Source organism: Anser anser (genome assembly GCF_964211835.1).
Source record: "Anser anser genome assembly, chromosome: 2".
In the NCBI taxonomy this organism is placed as follows: domain Eukaryota; kingdom Metazoa; phylum Chordata; class Aves; order Anseriformes; family Anatidae; genus Anser; species Anser anser.
In genome coordinates, this window is record NC_139721.1 from 145,351,335 (window position 1) to 145,373,443 (window position 22,109).

At 39.4% G+C, this 22,109-nt stretch overlaps 1 protein-coding gene across 2 annotated transcripts in view; it reads left to right on the forward strand.

Moving 5' to 3' along the window:
* Nucleotides 1-22,017, forward strand: part of PDSS1 (decaprenyl diphosphate synthase subunit 1) — a 23,072-nt gene extending 1,055 nt beyond the window's left edge. Inside the window, exons 2-11 of one of the 2 annotated variants that reach the window (XM_083822932.1) lie at nucleotides 727-791; nucleotides 1,709-1,832; nucleotides 2,202-2,332; nucleotides 9,830-9,971; nucleotides 10,773-10,884; nucleotides 10,975-11,084; nucleotides 17,620-17,700; nucleotides 17,884-17,997; nucleotides 20,737-20,817; nucleotides 21,564-22,017. In XM_083822932.1, the coding sequence (XP_083679058.1) occupies nucleotides 727-791; nucleotides 1,709-1,832; nucleotides 2,202-2,332; nucleotides 9,830-9,971; nucleotides 10,773-10,884; nucleotides 10,975-11,084; nucleotides 17,620-17,700; nucleotides 17,884-17,997; nucleotides 20,737-20,817; nucleotides 21,564-21,704 (1,101 nt within the window). In that variant the 3' untranslated portion in view covers nucleotides 21,705-22,017. Of the gene's footprint in view, nucleotides 1-726; nucleotides 792-1,708; nucleotides 1,833-2,201; nucleotides 2,333-8,202; nucleotides 8,298-9,829; nucleotides 9,972-10,772; nucleotides 10,885-10,974; nucleotides 11,085-17,619; nucleotides 17,701-17,883; nucleotides 17,998-20,736; nucleotides 20,818-21,563 lie in introns of those variants that run through there. The other variant, XM_083822933.1, reaches the window with a different exon arrangement.
* The last annotated feature ends 92 nt before the right edge of the window (nucleotides 22,018-22,109 follow it).

Below are 22,109 nucleotides of genomic sequence, written 5' to 3' on the forward strand. Positions count from 1 at the left end.
GTGTGCACACAAAGTAGCAGGGCTGGGCAAGTCTTGGCAGCATTGCCAAGAACATGAAACATGTCCTTGCCATGAACAGAAAAAAAACAGAAGTGTTTCCTTTCTCACCTTGTCCCTGCTGCAATCGTGTACCTGGGACCAAGCCTTCTACCAGGGACCTGGTCTCCATCTCCAGGGAGAGGTCTTTGGAGAGATTGTTGGCTTTGGAGGTTAAGTTCTTGACATCTAGCAGGGAAGAAGATATGCAGGTGTAAATTATAAGAAGTGAGCCAAGTTATAATTGCTGCAGGGGAAGAAAAAAGGATACGTTCTTCTGTTAATGTAGTAGTTTACAGAAGGCTCTTGCCCTTTGCTCTGTGACTGGTGCTATCCAGATTTATCTGCAAGGCAGGAAATGTTTGAAAACCGCCTTCCGTGAGTGTAAAAGCAAGATTTCGTTAGAGCTGTTCCTTGGAAGTGAACTGATACGCTTTCCTGGCTGTTCCTGAAAGGGGTGAAAGTTCACCGTGCTAGAACAGAAGAGTCAGTTTAAGTCAGAAGTTAACGTACACATTGGCAGTTACACCTCACGTGATACAGAAGGAGATTATGAGACTGCCTATGCTGCTGAGTTGTTAAAAGGGAGAAGTGGAGCAATGTTGATGAAGACTCGTACTTTTGTAATCAAGTTTTTCATCAGTTTATAAATTCTGTATTTTAAATTAACCCTGTTTTTTCTTTGTGCAGATGTGTCACTTTCCTCAAAGAAGCTCTGTATTGTCATTTCCAAAAATATGTAATATATTTTGGCGGTAAGTTGGAGATTCCTGTTGTGTGATGGGTAAAGACACAGTTATTGGGTGAAGTGTATAGTTACAGATGTGAGCTGTAAGATTAGGCTGAAAATAAGGTTATTTGCTGTAGTATATCGTTGGATAATTCATTGTAGACCACTGTTACAGTGTGTAGCTGGAATCTAAGTCCTCCATTCTGGAGAGCAGCGGGCAAAGCAAGAGCACTCCAGGGGCACCCACAAAGCTCATTTTGAAAAAGGAGACATAATAAGAGGTATAAACTTCAACTCCAGGAAATATATTAAAAATATATATATATTAATTAGGTCCAAGCCAAATGCACCTTGATTCATGTAGGTAGAACTTTGACCTTTTATTGCTGACCTTTCATGGAATTGTGATATTACCTGGAAGTATTGATTTTAATTTATAATTTAGATAGGGCCATCTAATATAGCTGGGTCTGTAAAGGGGAATTTTCAAATCCAAGCCAGGAATATTTTTCTAGGAGGGTTCAGGAGATGGAAGAAAGCAACAAAGTAGTTGTGTTACTGGAAGATGAAGGCTTCATCTAAAAATGTACACTATATTGTCAATGGTGTATTCAGAAGGAATACATTGAGAGCAGCATAGTTTGTTTCCCAAAAGACTTCTGTAATCAGTCAAGTGCAAGAGTGAGTGTGGGGTTTGGTTGTTATGTTTTCTAAATGCTGTGCTTCGCCAGCTCCTAAAAGTCTGTGTTCATCAGTATGTAGCTTTGCAGTTCTTGGTCCTCATTAGGTGGCTAAAATCAGTATTTTGATGTCGTGTGTTTATTTTTTGGCTAAATTTTGTATGAGGGGGAAAGGAGGAGGAGGATGCTCTTTGAAACATTTTTGTCTGGGGAATCAAGGAGAGTTTGCTTTTAACGATGTTACTCTTTTGAAAAACACCAGGTTTCATCATACAAGTACATCCCAAATGTGCAGCTGCAGTAAGACAGTTAGTGATGAAAAATACCAAGACCCTTTTCAACTTGGTAGAAAAGACTTGAAGAATCTCTATGAAGATATTAAAAAGGTAAGGGATTTTAGTGCCTATCCTGGGATGCTCTAATGGTTTTGACTTTAATTGCAACCTTGCTTTGGAGGATAGTTATTGAAGGAATATTCTTCATGGTTATGAATAGCTGTCTGAATCCTAAGTGAAGATAAAAAGAGCATTTCTACATATCCTGTAGAACCAGAACACAATTTTTGTTTTATCCTGATGTACACTGCTGGAATACATCAATTGTGTTTCAGATTACAATGAAAAATAATTTTAAAAACAGCTTCAGCTTACGTTAGGTGGAATGAATACTGGCAATAACCTTATATGTGCATACTGCTTACACTAACAGATTGGCTTTGTGACTTTTATGCTGATATATTATTTTCCTTTTTATAGGAATTACTTGTATCTACAGCAGAACTTAGGGAAATGTGTGAATATTACTTTGATGGGAAAGGAAAGGCCTTTCGACCAATGATTGTGGTGCTAATGGCAAGAGCTTGCAACATTCACCATAGTAATTCCAGGTGAGTCCGTGGCTTTTAGGTATATGGACATGTATCATACTAGAAATTTGTCATTCCTGTGTTCCCCACAAATATGTCTAGTAACCTTACGAAAATAAAAAGTTCCTTGGTAAAACCCAAATTTAAATTCCATTTCGAAGCTGCATTTTTGTACTTAGCAGTGCGAAAAGAACTACTGGTTTCATTACCAGTAGTGTAAAATGTGTAAATTTCATGTGTAAAATTGTTGGCTATACTGCAGCTGGAACTGGTGATAGATAAATAACGTTGCTGAATTCTGTTATTTGTAAGGGGTTTAGCCAACTCTAGCTTCTTATATAAATGCTTTATTATATATTTATTAAATATTTATTATTTGTAATACTCCTGGACACTATATAAACTTAACTGAAACTATTTTTCAGTTGTAACCATTCCTGTAGCTATTACATTCTTTGAACAGGTAAGAACTTTGGCAAGGAGAGACTTTTATAATGTTTCTGTAATTACACAGAAAAGCCATGAAGTAGGTGGTATAATTATATTCAAAGCTGTGAGACATTCCAAGGTTTCCCCCACCTCTAGCAGCAAATTTCTATGCTTTCATGTAAGATTCTAAGCTTAGAGGTGCTGTAGTCCTCATGTTCTTCAAGTTACTTGGCTCTTGAAGGCAGTTTTAATAGAGCAGAACATCATATTGCACCTGTATTCTCTATCACCCCTTGCTCTGGCTGATTGCAAATGCTTCTTTCCACGTGTTCCTATCAGTTACATTTGCATTTTGAAGAAAGATGTTGGCTGGAGTGCTCTTCACATTCCAATTATGTTTCCAGTCTTCCCTCATATAGAATTTCAAATATGAAATTTTTGGTCCCTTGCCAGAAGTGTTTCTAGACTTCTTTATTAGTTAACGTGTCAGTCTTAAGGGATTTCCCAGCCATTGGACCATTTTTTTCCTTACTGCCTTGCTGAACTTTATACCTCAGAGCACAATGTATATTTTGTGGCTTGGTGTGGCACAAAGCCCTGTATACCAGCAACATCTTATTTTTTCCCTTTCTATGTGAATATAATTTCTAAGGAGAAAGAAAAACCTAGTTGGCAGTGTCTTGTCCTCTGTGTGCCAGTTCATCTTGTTCTAGGAGAACATTGTCGAGAATTAATGAACTTCACTCCAGCCTAATTCAGTTACGCACACAGTACCGTTCTTTGTCATTGTGTTAGAGGTAACCAAAGGAACAGTATTTGTGAAAGTCCTCGGGGATGTCCTTTGTCACACCACTGGTTGGCTTAATATTTTTATGACTGATCTTGGGATGAGTGTGGTGATGGCACTTTCCAGTGACAAAATCATTCTTGATGACCGGCCATCTGTGGTGGAATGAAAGGTAGAACAATAAAACAAAATTTTCTGCTTGAGCTTGGAGGCTCGTGAGTGCCCCGTTAGGGCATAAACCCAATGAGATTTACAGCCATATTCTATATGAAAAACCTTAAAGTGATCCTTGCATGTATCATGCATCAATCACAGAATATCTGGTTCAGTTAAGGAAGTACCAATACCATTGTATTGCGCTTTGTGAAATCATCAGTATCCATGATTCTCGTGCTCAAAAAAAGATAACTGCAGCTAGCTTCAGGAATGGACTGCAAGGATAATCAGGGAGAATGAAAGGCTTGTGATCCACAAATATATCAGGAATGTGAGGGAGAGAGATTTAAGACTGCATTGGGTTTATGTGGCAGGGGTTCAGTAGCATGGGTTGCAGGGGTGGTCAGCAGCTGCCCCATGTCAGGTCACAGCCAGCTCCAGCCGCCTCCAAAAGGGACCCACTGCTGGCCAGCGCCGAGCCAGGGAGTGACACTGGTTGGGCCTCCGGGAGAAAAGGAAGGGGAAATCTGCTGTGCAGAACCAGCCCTGCAGCCCCCAAGGTCAGTGCAGCAGGAGGGCAGGAGGTGCTCCAGGCACGCAGCAGCAGTTCCCCTGCGGCCTGTGGAGAGGCCCCTGGTGGAGCAGGCTGTCCCCCTGCAGCCCATGGGTCCCACACGGAGCAGATCTCCACGCTGCAGCCCGTGGAGGAGCCCCCGGTGGAGCAGGTGGATGTGGCCTGGAGGAGGCTGCGGCCCATGGAGAGCCCCCGCAGGAGCAGGCCCCGGGCCGGAGCTGCAGCCCGTGGAGAAGAGTGTCTTCTTCTTGTATTGTATTTTCTCACCCTCTTTCTTTGGGGAGGGGGAGTGAGAGAGTCTGTGGTGGCGTTCAGCTGCCCAGCAGGGTAAAAGAACCACAAAGACAGTGTACAATGTTGATAAGAGAGTAAATATAAATTCAGGGTAGAAATTTAGGAGACTTTTAGCAACGGAACAGTGAGGTTTTAGAAGATCCTTCTAGTCAGAATAATGAAAAATATAGTTTTATCTTATTCTAATGTGTAGCATGAGATGCTTATGAACAAAATTACGTAAGTGTGCATGCAATAGCAAGAAGTCCAGAATTGATGTAAAGAATCATATAACTTCACATGTGAGCAGTGAATCAAAGGGAAGAAGTAGCCATAGAAAGAACTGAATTTGCCTTTATTTGCTCAAAGCATATTTGCTGCCTTTTGACCTGTATATGCTCATGGATGTGTTATTGTCCATGCATCATGCTGAATTGAAATGGTCAGGACCAGTTTTGAGACCTGACCCATGCTGGTGAGGAAGTGTGATCTCAGAGTTTGAGTGCTACACAGAACTAAGGCAAATAGCCAACCCTCAGCACGAACACTCTGATTTATAGATACCCGTGTCATTTGACAACTTTTGTACATCTGTTGCAGTTTTTGTCAGCACCTCCAAACTGTGCTTGATGTTTGTTTGAAAGTCTCCTCGTTAATTTGAATGTTCCTTGCACAAGGACAGACTGAGTCATCATCTGTCATGGCTTTTTTTAGAATGAAATTCTGAGTAGGGAGAACAGAGATGTTTGAACAAAAGAAGATAATGAAATCCCAGGGCATTTGCCTTCCTTTTTGCTTCATGACACTTTTCTCAAAGTCTGTTTTAGTAATTGAAATTCACGTATATTAACGCAAGTCTTCAATATTCTGCTTTTGGTTCATGCGTGATGACCAGTGCCTTTTTAGGATTGGGTAGACCATGCCAAAGAATATGCTATCATATTTTGCATACCTGCTTACTGAGGATTGATGAAGTTTTGTATTTTTTTCTCTTTGCTTTCAAGTTTCTTGAAGCAGGCTGTGTGTTAACGCCTGCTTTATATACATGTATACTTCCAGTTCACACTGATGGTAGTCTCATTATTGTTGCTTCTTAGAGGATTGTTTTTTCCAGGTGACAAATTGTTCTTCCAACTTCTTACTGTTCATGAGGGAAAACGTACATGTAGAGAAGAAAGCACTGCGTATTTGTTACTCTACTACTCTGCTCTAGACCTGAGGGGGGAAGAAAACAATCCTTCCTTCCCATTCTGCCTCCCCCAATTGTTTTTATTACTATTGTGGACTTTTTTTTTTTTGAGATGTTTCTCCTCTTTGAACTTGTCGCTTCCCTTAAAGCACTTTATCATTCTTTTGCTCAGTTTATATTGATTCTTCTCTCAGACTTGTTTTACTTTGGTTCCCACACATGGAATCAAATATACTGGCCAGAACATCTGTAGACTTGTGGGGTGAGCAATTTCCTGTGCTTTTCATCGCTAGCATTTTTACTTTATTTTTTTAATTCTGCCTCTGGGGCTTGTGTTACTGCTGTTGACTTTCTGCCTCATCGTACTGCCCTTCTCAAACTATCATAGAATTTGCTGGGTCCAGCATGCTTTTACGTGTTCTTTTGTCTGTTTTTGTGTGTGTTTTTGTTTGTTTTGTCTGTTTTTGTTTTGTTTTCCTTTTTTGCAATACTACCAGGAAAGGTAATACTCTTCCTTGTTTGGTTGTTAAAATAACGGGACATAACTTTGTAAGTGTATAGGTCCTGATCTTCTGAGGCAGTCTGCAGACTTTTCCCAGAGCCCCTTCAGAAGATAAGAATTGCTGAGACTTCTTAAGAGGATGGAGGGGGATACCCAGGTAGCACCGCTTCCAGATTGGGTGGCTTGATCTCTTGTGTTTAGATTTGATAAAGGTAGCCATTTAGAATGCCCCTAGCAGGTCAGCTGTCTTTGTAGAGTAAGGTCACTTAGTTGTATTCGTTATAAGAATGACAGTTGCATAAGGCCATAAGGAATCCAAAATATTATCAAAAAGTGTCCAAAGCACTCAAAATGTTCTGTGCTGGTATGACTATTTTTTTCCCCCTGAAGATCCAAGAGCCAAAAGTCCATCCCTGCTTGAGTCCTTATGCCCCTTGTGCAATGTGTTTTGTTTAACAATTTAGCAATTTATCTTTGTGTGAGAGTGAGAATTGTTGTAAAGAGATCATGCAAACCCTCAATTTCACACATCCTCTGCCATTTCTTCACACAACGCCTGTGTGCAGAATTTCACAGAATTAGCCTGACTGGATCTCTCTTTCTGTTTCGGGTATATTCTCCAGAGGTGTTTGTAAATAGGAGTTTTTATGTCTATTTCTGCAACCAAAATGAGAGAGACAAACAAAGAGAAGGTCAAAGAAGTACAGAGACATCTCAATAGAGAAAATAGCACAAAAGATTTAGGGGGGAAGAAGAGAAATAAATCATCAGAATGGTGAGATAAATACTTAAATATAATGACCTAGCTAAACTAGAGAATAGTATTTCCTAATCTATGATGACCTGCCAGCAACCTTAGCCCTCTTTTATTTCCCTCCTCCAAACCATAGTTGTCAGATGCCTGTACTGTACATTGTATTTCTGCTGTTCTGTAATTTGCTCCTGGTTAATACATCACTTCTCTATACTTCCCTTGGTTGGCAGTGCCCTTCTGTGTGACAGACCACGTTTCTGAACGGTTCATTCCTTTCAGCCACCTGGACTTAACACCAAAAATGTACTTTGAGGAGTGTGGTCATACCACAGAAATTTTGCAAGTTGTTTTGCAGGTTTCCTGTCTTTTAACTGGCAACATTTACTTACTGACAAGCTCATTGCAAAGCTCTTGGGTTGTGTCTGTAAATATTGTTTGGTGTTCGTTTGGAGGGAGAAGGTTGGGTTGGTTGGTTCACCTGTAAGATCAGCCTTGGTCTTGTTCAGTGCATTTGAAACAAGTTTTGTCACAGAAAAGACCCCAGGATACACTATGTCTATAAAAGCTTATTATTCAATCAAGCAGGGGGTCCTAATGAAAAATCTAACATTTCCAAGAACTTAAACATGCAGTATACTCTTTTTTTAAAAGACAAAGGGACAGTTACATAGAATATTTTTGTAAATATATATCTTGGGGTGCCTTTACTCTTGAGAATGACCTAAAAATGGCATAATTTCTCTTAATGAACTTGTGGTGATTCAGTTATCTATTGACTTGAGTTACTGCTGCTACCTTTTGCTCTTGTTTTTCAGGCGAAGCAGAATGAAAAATGGCAGGGAATGAAAAGGATCCTGTTTTCTTGTGTGTTTTCCCTAAAATAGGCATGCTCCGATTCAGAATTTCTCTCACAAGATTTTTGTAGAAAACTCTTGCAACCTTTCTTGCCAGAGATGGGAAGAACTTTGCTGGAGACTTTCCAGAAATAGTAACTTTAAAAAACATGTTCAGCTTAAATTATCCCGTTTGATATAACATCCCAGCAGCCAGACACGTTAACCATGAGCTCTCCTATGCCATTTTTGGTCATTGTCACAGATGAACTGCACTGTGAAACAGAACTTTTCAAAACCTGCTTTTGAGAAGTCTGTCCTTGTGCTGCTTTCATACTACTGAAGGATTTTGGTGTGTCTGTGAGTGTTGCCATTTACTGCTACTTCCCAGCAGGAAGTCCAGTCTGCTGACATAATTAATGAAAAAGGGAGTCCCCAAAAGGAGGCCAGTGCATGAAAGAGGCTGGAGACCTTTACAGTTGTTTGAAGGTAAGTTCTCCTACTTAGTAACAATAGGTTGTTGGTTTTTTTTTTTTGAAAACTACTTACACTGAACTAGCATTTGACTAAATTACTAGTCCACAGTAAAACTTACCTTCAAACAGCCATGAAGGTTTCCAGCTCTTATTCTTGTGTTTTTCAAAAGCCACATTTTCACAGCCTGTGAGCCACACATCCTGCTATTGTTCAGGATGTAGAACTCCCACTGACAGCAATGCATACTTCTGCATGGAGGTAGGTGTCAGAACACTCTGTTATGTCAGCAGACTGCAAGATGTTCTTTCATTTTGTGATTAATTGCTAGATTTTAATAGACCAGGCAATGCAAGATTTTAAATTTCATTCAGCTGAGCTGAAATGATTATCTTCTGCTTTCTCTGAGTTCTTTTTCTCAGTTCTTTTTCCGCTCTGATGGAAAATAGCATGATTTGCTGTGTTACCTGTATACCAGAAGTAAGGTATTTATATGTCAGAAGTAATCTTATTTTATTTTTATTTCATTTTATTTTTCTCTCAGCCATGTGGGTTGGTTACAGCTATAAGGCAAGGCTGACTGGGATAGACATTTCTGGGATCCTGCATGCAACTCTTGATGAAAACAGGTAGAAAAAGATAGATACTAGAATGAGGCAGTTGCAAATGAATACTAAGGTAGATAGTCTTTTTTTTTTTTTTCTGAGCTAGGACAGCTTTTTTGTGTTCATTTTGCCAGCCTGGATCCCTAGGTAATTGGTTTTATGTTCTTCCCTTACCTTTTTTTTGGTCTAGTTTAAAAAATAAAGTAGGTGTGAACTAGTGAGGGTTGAATCATCAGTGCTAGATCTTCCCAAAGGCTGAATTTCATTAAGTGTTAGGTAGTTAGTGTTTACAGCCCTAAAGTGATTGCAGTATAATTCCAGTTAATTCCTCGGGCTTTTGAGGAACCTCTGAAGTCTTAAGATAATCAGATAAGATAAAGGATAAGATCAATGAGTTATGTTTTCAGATGTTGAATACAGGTTTTCTTTGTCTGCTGACCTCTCCAGCTTGCTGGTTAGTAGTGTTAGCAAGGTTTGGGGAGTTTGTGATGCTGCATTTTATAGGTAGAGCAGCACAGAAGTAAGGAAAACTTCAAACTACTCTACAAAACTACTTTTCTCTGCCCTTTTCCAGATTTCTGTCTGCTTGGAATGAAGCATCCTTAATGCTGTGCTATTTATTGCAGTCTGGATTTAGAGGGCTTAGAGTCAGTAACTTAGGAGTTTCACAGTACTGATAATGCAGGAAGGCAGAAACAGGCCTAATAGGGATGGAAATGTCCTGTGGTGCTCACTGTACTAACATGATCTTACTTTTCTCTCATCTTGCTAATTTCAGGTTTGAAAGATGGGGTTCAGACCATGGAAAAGCTGCAACAGCTGTTTTCAGCAAAACACTGTTTGTTTGGTTTTCACAGAGGTTTCTTCTAGTGTACTGCAGCACATAAAATGCATTTAATTAAATGACAGTTCTTGTTTTTTTATTTTTTTTTTTTATTTTAGGGAGGTGCAAGCAAGCCAACGCTCTGTGGCCATAATTGCAGAGATGATCCACACAGCTAGCCTAGTTCATGACGACGTTATCGATGATGCAAATTCTCGCAGAGGCAAAATGACAGTCAATCAAATCTGGGGAGAGAGGAAGGTGAGTGTGTTGTCACGTGCAAGGCTTGCCTTTGAGTTCTGGAAAAGCAGAAACACCTGGGGGGGGGGGGGGTTGTCATGTTACTCTGCTGGGGCACAGTTTTACTATGCTTAGGCATAGTCTTGGGATATTCCAGAAAAAGTGTGAAGCAGTGCCTGTGGATTGTAGGTAAAACAAATGGATGTCTTCTTACTGAACTTTGGAAGCATTAAAGAAGGTATGATTGCAGTGTGATTCTTAATGCTTTCAGCTTCCCCATGTGGTGCTGCTGGAATGCTTTGCACTTGTACCTCATCCAGAACGCAGTAGGATAGCCTGTTTCAGTAATAAATGCAAAAAGGTTTTAATTCAGCATGGGGATTTTTTGAGAGAGGCATTTCTTTACAGAGTATTGGTAGGAAAGTCTTAATGAGCAAATGCAAGGAAACAAGTAAATTACTGGTACTTCAGCACTTATCGAGGCAATTTAGAGGTGGTGTGACATAGCAGTCACAGCAGAACAGTCAAATAGAGAGGCAACGTTTTAAAGTTCACAGGCAAACAGATTCCGATATTGCATAGAGGGAGGACACTGCTTATATGGAAAAGTCTAAACAGCATTATAAGATAGGGATTCAGAAATGGTTCCAATTTTAATATTCAACCATCTTCTGTTTTCTCTCTGTTACAGTGAGGAATTTATACTTTATGTAGGAAAATGATGTGATGTGAGTAGACCTGCCAAATAAAGGAAACAGTATTGTCTTTACTAACGCTTACAGGAAAAGACTTAAAAGATGTATTTTTCTTTTTTGTTCTTAGGCTGTTCTAGCTGGTGATTTCATCCTGTCAGCTGCTTCCCTAGCTTTAGCACGAATTGGAAACACTACTATCATCTCTGTTCTAACTCAGGTGATTGAAGATCTGGTGCGTGGTAAGGTCTTTTTCTATTTTTATCTTCAGACTTGTTTGCCTAAGCAGTAAACCCACAAATAAAAACTCCTCTATCTGTGCAAATTTTTAGGTGAATTCCTCCAGCTGGGTTCCAAGGAAAATGAGAACGAGAGATTTGCTCACTACCTCGAGAAGACTTTTAAGAAGACTGCGAGTCTTATAGCAAACAGTTGTAAAGCAGTATGTACGTCTGTCTCTTCTAACGTTAACATACCATACTGTAAGCTTCACAGCTAAACTCCTAATTATTTCTGCTTCCTCTGGAGACCCTCCAAAGTAAACCTTTAAAATGGTGTTCTGCCAGAATGGGTTTGAGATTGTGAATTTTATCTCAATTCAGCTGTGTAGCCTCCAATATTGGTTTTAATTTTTTCCTGTTTTATATTTATACAGAGATTTATTGTTCTCCTCACTTGCATCAGAACAAGGCTCACAGTGGCAGCCTCAAATTTATAAAATTCTGCAGGTTTGAGACAGTGGTTTTTAATGTCAGTTGATAATTCTCAAGCCTATAATTTGATTTTAAGACATCTTTGACATCTGGTCCCACTCACTGGTGTAGATAAGACCTTAAATGATAACAGTAGGAGGAAACAACTGCTTGCATATACTCTGCATTACATTCTCAAACAAAAGAAGTATGTACTTCTTGATTTGTCTGGGTTTTTTAAGATCTTGCTACGTCTAACTCTACGTGTCATTCAGTTCTGTTAATTCATTACAGAAAGATCTCATTCAAGACAATGTCCTTATTCAACAAACTTGTTTAGTCACAGTGCAGAAAATGGAGAAGGTGGACAACAGTCTTATCCAAAAAGCTGTAACATTTAATTTTATTTTTCCCTTTTACTGAAGGAGGTATAGGTGGCGTATGCCATAGCAAGAGGGAATTCTAAGGGAATTAGATTTAAAAACGTGTGCTAGTGCCCATCTTTATCCTTTGCTCTCAGAAAACTGGTAGTTTTGTACGGTAGACAGCAAGTGTGTATTGCTTATATCAAGAGGACTCATGCAGAGTGAAAGACAAACTGTCGGGGTGCTATCTTATACATATGATATCTCTATATATCTTTAATTATATAAATTCTTAGAGCTGGAGGAGAGAACTTAAATATTCTGGATTGTTCATATTAATGGCAGCATGGTCCAGGCAAGAATTTCCCTTTGCAATTCTTCTTTTGTCCTAGGGGGCAATTGGAGTAGTAAGGAGTAGTAAATGTGTGGTGTTGGTGTTGTTGTTTTCTGGTTTTCCTTTTCATAACTCACAGAAGAGTTAAGGACTTAAGCACTTACCTACACGTTGTAGCTGTGATGCTAGTGAATGGGAAGGATGTGTGTTTGGCTGCTGTTCTTCAAGTAGTTGTTCTGAGTTGTTCCAGTGCTGAATTACTGGAATTTTATATGCAGTAGAATTCGTGTTAGAAATTAAAGCAAGGGGGAGGCCTGTCTTTAAGGCAAAACCATGCTTACTGCCCACGGAATCAATGACGGTTCTCCTCGTATATCAACACACGTCTCCTTCAGTTTCATGGATCGGGGAACTCTATTGATACTTTTATCAGTGAAAAGTTTGTTTTTGTGGTTTGGGTTTTTTGCTTGTTTTCCTTTTTCCACCACTTAGGTGTTTTAGACTACTTAAGGAGAAGGAGGAAATCAGAAGGGAGTTCTGTGTTCAGTAGTGGAGATAATCAGCAGGATCATCAGTTCTTGCTCGAAAGGAAATTCAGCTGGAGAATGAAGAGAATGAATCACACCTGATTTTCAGGCACAAAGCTAAGGAGAGAGATCACTGGTTTTCATAACATCAGTCATAACCAGGCCGGTGTGCCATTAGGTGCAGTTCAGTTCCTGTTAATGCCTGGAGAAGACATTGTTTTCAGTGCCTAAAGATGTGAAACTAGCTCAGGAAGCATCTTAGAACTCTACGCTGAGAAGGGGGAATAGAGTATTCCTCATGAAATGTCTGAACAAGACAATAGCTAGTCTATCAACACGAGTATATTCACTGCATTCGGTATTTTCTGTATCTCCAAAGCATGACTGCATTTGAATCAAAAGTCCCTTAAGATATCATTTTTTTTCTTTAATGGACAGAACAGTCTCTTGAAGATATTAGTCATCGCAAACCACAGTTTATTTCTAGAATAGTTTTAAATTGGGGAACGTCACCAAAGTTGCAGTGAAAGTAATACATTGCAAAAGTAGATGGTGGCAGAGGGCTCAGAGGGTCACTGAAGCCTTAGTTACTTATTTATGAAAGGCCTTTTTCAGAGAACCATTGCAGGTGACTTTGGTTCAAGATTTAAGAAACAATAAAGCTGAAGTGGAATTTCCGTCTGTCGTCAGTCAAGCTGGAGATAGCAAAATAAGCTGAAAAGGTTCTCTTTGTCTTTTTTTAATCTTACTGTAATGTGAATTCCTAACCCCAGTAAAGCTATCTATATTTTGCATAACATACTCTCAGAAGAGGGATTAATCATGCTTGTTTTGCGATCTGTGTAAAGTTTCATTAGAGATTCTTGATTTCCCTGACAGGGAGAGAGCATGCAGCCTCTGTGAGTAAGACAAGGCTGGGTATGGAAGGTCTGCCTTAGGGACTGAAGAAAAAGAATAGCCTGCAGCTCTGGATCTACCTGTGAGCTTAACGAGTTCATGGTTTCATGTGTGCACAGAGCTCCATCTGAAAAAAACGTAGAAGGGTATGGAACTGCTGTGACTTCTGAAATATTAGAAGCTGGAACACCACCGACAAAATTGATCTCTGCCCCACCCTCCAACTAGGCATGCAGACTACAATGAAGTCCAATGACAGATGTAGGCTGATAGTATCAGTGGCATTAGAGGGTCAGGCAATAGATTTCCTTACTTCTTACATAATGTAGTAGTTCCTCTGGCAGTGTTTCTTCTTCATAATCTGTTTACTATGGAAAAGATTCCCATAAATAGATTACAGATATTCAGGCAGGTAACCTTCATTTCTGTAAAAGTTCAGTTCTTCATAAACAAGTACCTGCCTAACGTGTTATGACAATATATGAGTTAAATAAAATACGAATTACTTGAGAACAGGTAAAATGTATAAAAATGCAAACTCTGGACAAGAGGGTTGTCTGCTGTGTGGGCAGGCTGCTGCTGGATCGATATCTTCCTCTCTCAGGGAGGCCTTCATAACCCCCCTCCCAAGAGTAGTTACAAAAAAGGGTTTGAGGAGGCTGGAGGATAAGGTAGCAGTGAGGGCTAAGCACATACAGGGCGGTAGCAGCATAGCCCACGTGTCAAGGGCTGTGGGTTTTCCTCTATTCAGCGTGAGACCTTACTGGCATTAGCGTACCCAAGGCTTGTTCCCTCATACGGGACAGACATTCGTTTTGTTGAGTGAGTTCAGTGAAGGGCCAACCACGATGGTAGGCGGCGGGAGCACACGATGGTCCAAGAGCTGGCTTTAGTCAAGTAGAGAAAGCTAAGGAGGAATCCTCCTGCTGTCTCCGGCTATGTAATGAGAAGGTGTGGGAGAAGATGGAGATGCGCAGTGAAAGGACTAGTTGTTACATGAAAGAATTTACTATTACGAAAAATTTCTCCCGTGAGGTTTGTCGTACACTGAAACATGTTGCCCATACAGGGTGTGGGGTCTTGATCCGTGGGGGATGTTCAGAACTCAACAGGACACAGCCCTGAGCAGCCTGTTCTGACTGTGTAGTAAGCTTTGAGCATATGACCTGACCAAATAACCTTCAGAGGTCTCTTTCAGTCCAAGTTGTTCTGTGATCCCACTGGAAAGAGGATAGTGCTATCTGGAACCAGTGCTGGATGAGCCACAACTGAGACAGCAGGATCCTGACTGCTTCTGGAGATGGGCATGGAGCTGAAAGGCTGGAGGGCAGGCAAAGGGGAAGATTTCAAAGGCTTTTCCTTTCCAAGATAGTCAGCAGCCTTGGAGAGGGAGTTTGAGAGCAAACATCTCTTGTACCATTTACACAAGCATATCTCTGCCCAACAGTGGGTTTTTCTGTTTGGCCTACAAGTTACTGGTATAGATGTGCAAGTGTTTTAAACCCCAGCTGCTGTATTCTCACGTGATAAGAGCAGGATGTATCCAGAGTTGATGTAGGATATTTTATGGATGTGAAAAATCAGTAGAGAGGCACGATTAGTTTAGAGGCTCCCGTCTAACATAAAAGATCAGAAACAATTTTTTTTTTTTTTAGTTTTAAAAAATGTGTTTGAAATAATACTAAGCAGATTGACTTGCTTTACTGAATTTAAAGAACCTTTCTAAGGAATTTGCTCCACTTGGTATTAGGGTTCTTTCATCAGGATTTACTAGAGACGTAGCTGGATTCTTGCAAGATTAAATTTGTAATCAACCAGTCATACCTTGGGAACTATAGGATGTTCTCAGAGGGTGAGCTTTATCATTTAAACACATACAATTTATTTATATTGTTACACTGTTCTTTATTTGTAAATGCATGCTATTATCCCAGCATGGCTTCAGTTTACATTCCATCGCTGCAGAGTGGCAGGCCGACTGGGACAAGCCCGCCTGCATCCCAGGGAGTGTCCATGTGGGGGCAATAATCCACAAGAGCAATTTCAGAAATTGGGTCCTGAAGGATCTCCTTGGTAGATGAGACCCAGTCATGTTGCAGGTTTATGATGTGGTCGTGGTAAGAGAGTTGCTCACTTGAGGAGTGATAGGTGTATAAATCTGCTGGATTTGTTTTTTTGGTCCTCAGAAATGTTCATAACCTGAAAAGGAGTTGTGATGGTCTTCTCTTGCAAAGATGCAAGAATTCATTTTTATATTGATAAATTTTGCTCATGTAAAGATGTTCTATAACTCATCTTACGTTTTTTAAATGTACATATACTGTAATTATATAGGTAATGACAGTGTCCCCAGAAAACTGTCTCCCTACAGGGATAGCTCTGCTCTGACCTTTCAGGTTAAATGAGAAGGCTCTTCTCTGTACATGGCATTTCCTCTCTCCATCTACCAAGTTGTCCTCGCCCTAACCTTTTGCCATCAACCATGATTTTGTCATTTAAAAACTGTTCTATTAAATTCCACGTTTTAATTCTTCCCATTGAATGTAGCGATAGGTAAAGGTTTCATTGGAACAGGGTAGGTGCAGTCTTTATTGTTACAGAAGCAACCAAAAGTATGCTGCACATTGTACAGCAGCAGATGCTGTTAGCTCTTTGGGGCAAATACTGCTATTTAAGAGACAAGCCTCAAAAGGAGAATACAAGGGCAAGATGTTCTAATTGGACAGCCATTAGTAACTTCTATTTAAACACCTTATATTTGAAGTTCACTGTTTTAATGGCCTTCAGAATTTCATATGAATAGACATAAGTAGCATCGTTTCCCTGCTATGCTGCCCTCTTAAAATTGGGAAATGCGAGATGTTAATGACTAAGGGATCCGGACTCCTGGGTTTTAACTGTTACCCATTGATAAAGGTTATGATAGGAAGTTTTCTGGTGCTTAGTTACAAAATACACTGATGCATGAAATAATCTCTAGTCTTAATGCAAATTGCATCGTATTAGGGTATATCCTTCAGAATCTAACGCTGTTTGTATTTACATCTTTATATTCACCTTCAAAACTACTCTAGGACTTTCTTTCAGTTTGTTTGCTTTTTGTGCTTCTTGTATTTTTAGTGATCCTACCTTACATACTCTCTTTTAAAGATGACTTTTTATGTACTTATTTTTATGTTGCATGGCTCTCCTAGCATGTATTTTTAGTCTGACATTAAATAAAATATACCTTCACCCCTTCCGCTAGTCACAGTAGACTTGGATGGATTTTTGTCCCCTATTCCTGATTGCTTTATTGAAGGCTGAAATAAAACTGAGTCTTTAAATGTAACCAACCTCCTTTTGCAAAGTGTGTAATCAATATGTAAGTGCAAAAGGGTAAGTGCCCTTACTTTAGGGCAAGATATTAATTCTCTGATCTTACTCAGCATCCTTTATTTTAGTTTTGTGGAGTTTATTCAGTAAAATCTGTCTCTCAAGTAGTCAATTCCTGTATCTGTACTCAAAATGTTTAGTTTAGCAATACTTTTGTCTAGCTTGGTGTGCTTTTTTCATTCACTATCTTATTTTTCTTTGCCACTAATTATCCCTTGATACCTCTGTCTGAAACCTAATCAGTTGTCTTCCCGAGCAATTCAGCTTTAGACAGTTAACATCACCTTAAACATAATTTTCCTTATCTCAACTCCCTCCTGTATTGGGTGCAACACTTCTAATTTTGTGGATCTTTTATGAGGCATGTAATGTCCATTTATCTGTTATCTGACCTCTAATTATCCCCTGGCTGATTTAGATACGTAATAAATTTAATTTCTCTTGTCTCCGGACTGGATATGACTACTAGCCTGCTCGTGCAATGCATTTGTATTCCTTCCCTCTCCATCCTTCCATTATAATTTCCAACTGATTAATATTTAATAAAGCTAATATCTGTCCAGAGTTGCATATATTTCTCATACTGCGCTGCTGTTCAGCCTTGTTTTCTAGTGAGCTCGGCTATGTGTGTGTATCCAAGAGATAAGCAAGAATGTGTGCCTGACTCAGCTTTTAATCCTTTCCCAGATTCCTGCTGCCTGCGCTTGCAGCATTGCACCTCTGGTCAGAGACTAGAAGGGGATGCTAACTAAAGCTTTCTATTTATTTGTTTTGTTTTTCTTTTCAGGTTTCAATTCTAGGCTGCCCTGATCCCAAAGTTCACGAGATTGCATACCAGTATGGAAAAAATGTTGGCATAGCTTTTCAGGTAGTGCTTTTATTGAACTAAAAGGAATCTAAACTTTTCCCCAACTGCCTTTAGAAATCAAAGTGGGTTGTCTTCATTCTTTCTATAAATTTTAACAAGGATTATTCTGTATTTAGTTTTCGTAACAAAACGAACAAACAAAAAGCCTGCCTTAAATTAATCTGTATGTTTATCTTCTTCCAGCTAATAGATGATGTGCTGGATTTTACATCATGTGCTGACCGTCTAGGCAAACCAGCAGCAGCGGATCTCAAGCTTGGATTAGCCACAGGCCCTGTCTTGTTTGCTTGTCGGCAGGTAAGTCAAAAGGGACACGTCTCTCCCAAACCACAAGCTGTATGCTGCTCCTGACAGCCACACAGAGGTCTAGCTTGAACACAGCAAGTCTACAGCATGGGCGATGAACGTGGCCTGGGCACGTGTGAAAAATCAGCGCGTTCAGGATCAGCCAGATTTAGAGTGCACACGTTTTTTCAGATTGACAAGCACCTTCCTCCACAATCACTCTTACCATTAGGCCCTTTTATCAACAGAAGCATTAGTTTTCTGCTGCCCCAAATGCCCAGCCTTGGCAAAGGCACAGGTATTCAGAGATTCTGCATGTTTTCTGCAGGTTATTCCTAGGTAGCTGCTTGCTCATGTTCTTTCCTGAGACACGTTCTCCCTAGGCTCTCACTATATAGCCCTTTTGCCAAGTTTTAGGCTTTGTATCTGTTCTGGGGCCAAGTCTTACCCAGTTAAAAATATGGGAAGCTTTCCCTTCTTTACAGTTGTGCTACTGGAGGTAAATGTAACAGTAGCTTGGGTAAGAGAAAGGAGTATCATAAATAAGCTTAAAAATCGGTCACAATATTTAGTGGCCTGAGAATGATTTGGAGGAGTGCAAAGTAAACAGAAGTGCTAGCAGCACCAACAGGAGCATTCAAGCTTCTACTAATCCTTAAAAGGGAAAGAGGCTGGTTTAATGCACCTTGCTCAAGCTTTTGGTTCACCTGAGGGAAGAAGATTTGGGACTTACAAAGCCATCCTTCTGACTAAACTTCATGATATGAAAACTGGCACAGCCAGTTCAAGTGAGGGCTGTAGTCTGTGTTTTCTCATTGGAATTGCTCAGTGCTTGACATGGGAAAAATTCAAAATAATTACGAACAGCAACAAAAATTTTTTAACAGTTACATCTTTTTCTTAACAGAAAGAGGCCAGGGGGAGGCTGGAATGTACGCATGTGTTTGTTTCCTCATCCTTTGGGCACTTACAGGGACACGTATCCCACAAAAGACAAGAAAGTGAACATTATCAGTCACTTAAGAATGCAGACTGATGCGTGCTGAGAACAGCCTCCTCCAAGTTCTGAGTTCCTCCCCACAGGCTAGTCTGGGGAATTCGTGAACTTGTTCTTGAATCATTATTTCAGAATTTGTTGATGTGCAGCAGGACGTTGTTAGTCATCGACAACTGGGGTTGTCTAAAGGAACAGCGAGAGCCAGGTACTGAAAGTGGATGCAGTTGTGTAGCGTTGTTTTTTAAGATACCTGAAGGGAAATAGGAGGACATAGCACAAAGACTGAACAGGGTTTGGCAGAGAACGGGTGACACTAATTGTCTTGTCAATGTTGAATATTCCAGTTTTTTTAATTAGAACTATTCCTTTATTCATGTATTCGGGTTGGTTGTTTGTCTCTGACTTGCAACCACCCCCTATTCATTTAGTTAGTTTGATAAGATAAATAATAATATGGAAATGGCAACAAAAAAAATCCATCAGATTTATTTTAAAATCTTACTTGAACTTAATAGGTCACTTTTAAATGTTTTTAGTCATTTGTATTTGATAGATGAGAAATGGAAGCTTCCCATTCAAGCTTTTATTGAGAGGTAACTTGATCATCTTGCATTAGATGTAAGACTTCTTAGCTGAACATTTCCTGCCATTTTCAAGAAACTGGAAGAACAGCACTACAGACTTAAATGATATGTAAACAAAGTATAAGTGCTAAAAAAATCTGGAGCTTCAACAAATGCTTATCTGTGTTGCTACTAAAAGATGTTTCATCTATTTTTATCTGAGAATAAAAAGTCCTGAGCCAAGGACTTGAGGATAGTCCAAAATGTAATTGTTAGTTATAGGCTGTCTTTTCTCTCAGAATTAATATTACTGCTATCCTACATACCCTTTAATTTATCTGGTAATCCTCATGTTTTCTTCTTGACAACAGTACTTCAGTTTTTAATGCTGTCTGGATCTTAAGTGATAGCCTTTTCTTCTTGTCCTTTACCCTCCGTCTGAAATACATTTTTTTGCATTGAAATATTGAGCGGCCTTTAAACAAAATTGTTTAGCTTGACGTAAGACCTCTTCATTTAGTATTTTAAGCTCATTCACATTGTAAAAAAATCCTGATCATTTTTAAAGAATTATACTACTGTATGCTAATTCTAAAGTTACTCTTTAACTAGTACAGCTGAAGAATGAGGGTTTATTTTTATTATTAGCATTGCTATCAAGTGCTTATGTACTACCCTTAAAATCTGTACAACTATTAAAAATAGCTTTTCATTACAGGTTTGGGTATTTTTATATTCTTTGGAGCTTAAATGTAAAAAGTAAAAGCATGTACCTCCTGTATCATTGTAAATATGAATAATATGAACATCACAATTAACTTGTCATTACACAGGAAGAAAGCTAGAATCTAAAGAAAGCGAGGTATGAGTCACCAGTAAACTTTTACGCGTATCTTCCAAGATGACTACCTCTGACTAATAGAGAAATGTCATAACAACGAGGGATGTTGCATGTTTGTTCCCCAACAAGAAGTTTGTAGATCTGTGGTTTCAGGCCCAAAGGTGTGTGTGCAGGGAAAGCAGATCATTGTTTATGAGTGTACTGCGATATATCTGTGTTTACTGGTATCTGTAGTAACAACGGCAGGGAAAGGAGGCTCTACTTCAGTTTCTTTTTCACCTTAGCATAGCCAGCAGCTACATGGAGAACAACTCATAAGCAGTACAAAAAACTTTTCACTTTGTGCTTAGTTTCCAGAAATGAATGCAATGATAATGAGACGATTCAGTAAACCAGGAGATGTTGAACGTGCTCGGAAATACGTGTTGCAGGTAGGACTGGTACCAACTACTTCATTCCCAAAGTGCTGTTCCCACTGAAGTCCATATGAAATTCATTGCCTCTGAAGTAAAATGGCAGGGTTGCACTTTTCAAATATACATTAAGTAGCATGCTGTGTGCAATAGCAAGTTAGTACTCTACAACTGCCTTACTGGCAGTGTTTTAAAAGTTACTGGTTACTGGATTTAATAGCTTTTTCCCCCTCAAATTGCATAAAATCTCCATAATAAAAACAAAAAGCTCACGCATAAACTCAGTTCCTTCAGTTGAAGAGTTCCTGCGTCCAACAACTGATGAAAGCAGCAACTAATTCTTGCAACTGAAGCACACACTCCAATTTTAATTGACTCTGATGTGAAAAGAGTAAATAATTGTCTGTGCAGAATTAGTACATATTTAGTCAGCATAGCATGTTTGTGAAATTTTTTTTTATGCCTCTATTTTGGGTAGGATGGGGAGGGGTTGGTCAATTATTTTCCAGTCCTACTGAATCATATCTTAGTAATAGCAGTGTTGTTTTATAAATACAATTAAGTTTAGCATGGATGCGTTTTAGTATTTCAGAGCTTTGGGGAGGGGATGTAGGATTCAGTGGATATAGAATGAATCCTCTTCCCCTTCAGAATATAGGTAGGTGTTCAGGGCACTTATTGACTTTAAAACTTCCCACTGTACCTGGAAGAGGCAAAAGGGGCTGATCAGTTACCCATTATGTTTATCTGTCTTCCCACATAAGAGTGATGGTGTGCAGCAAACGACCTACCTCGCCCAGCGCTACTGCCATGAAGCTACAAGAGAGATCAGCAAGCTACGACCATCCCCTGAAAGAGAAGCCCTCATTCAACTGACAGAAATGGTACTCATGCGCGACAAGTGAGAGAACTCCTTCCACTCGTTCTGGCAGCTACTTACCAGACTGTGCCTAAATTTACTTCAAAAGTTATCTGCTTCCAACACAGGCTACCAAAAATTATTTTTTTAAGAAACTTTTTTTTGGGGGGGAAGTTCTACTTTTTTTTTCTAAAAATATAAAATAAAAATTAAAGTGTTTTATTGTAGGAAACCTTACAAATTGTGCTGTACAAGTTTTAGTGGGGGCTATTAATTGTGGGGTTGGGAAAGATGTTTACATGTTGATGCACGAAGGCCACAAATGAGAATAAATATAAATCAGTGTATGAAAACTGAAATTGCTCCAAATTTTGTTCATTCACAACAATAAATAGAACATGCATGTGGCTAGCTGTTAAAAACATCTGTGAAAATAGATGGTTTGAATGCT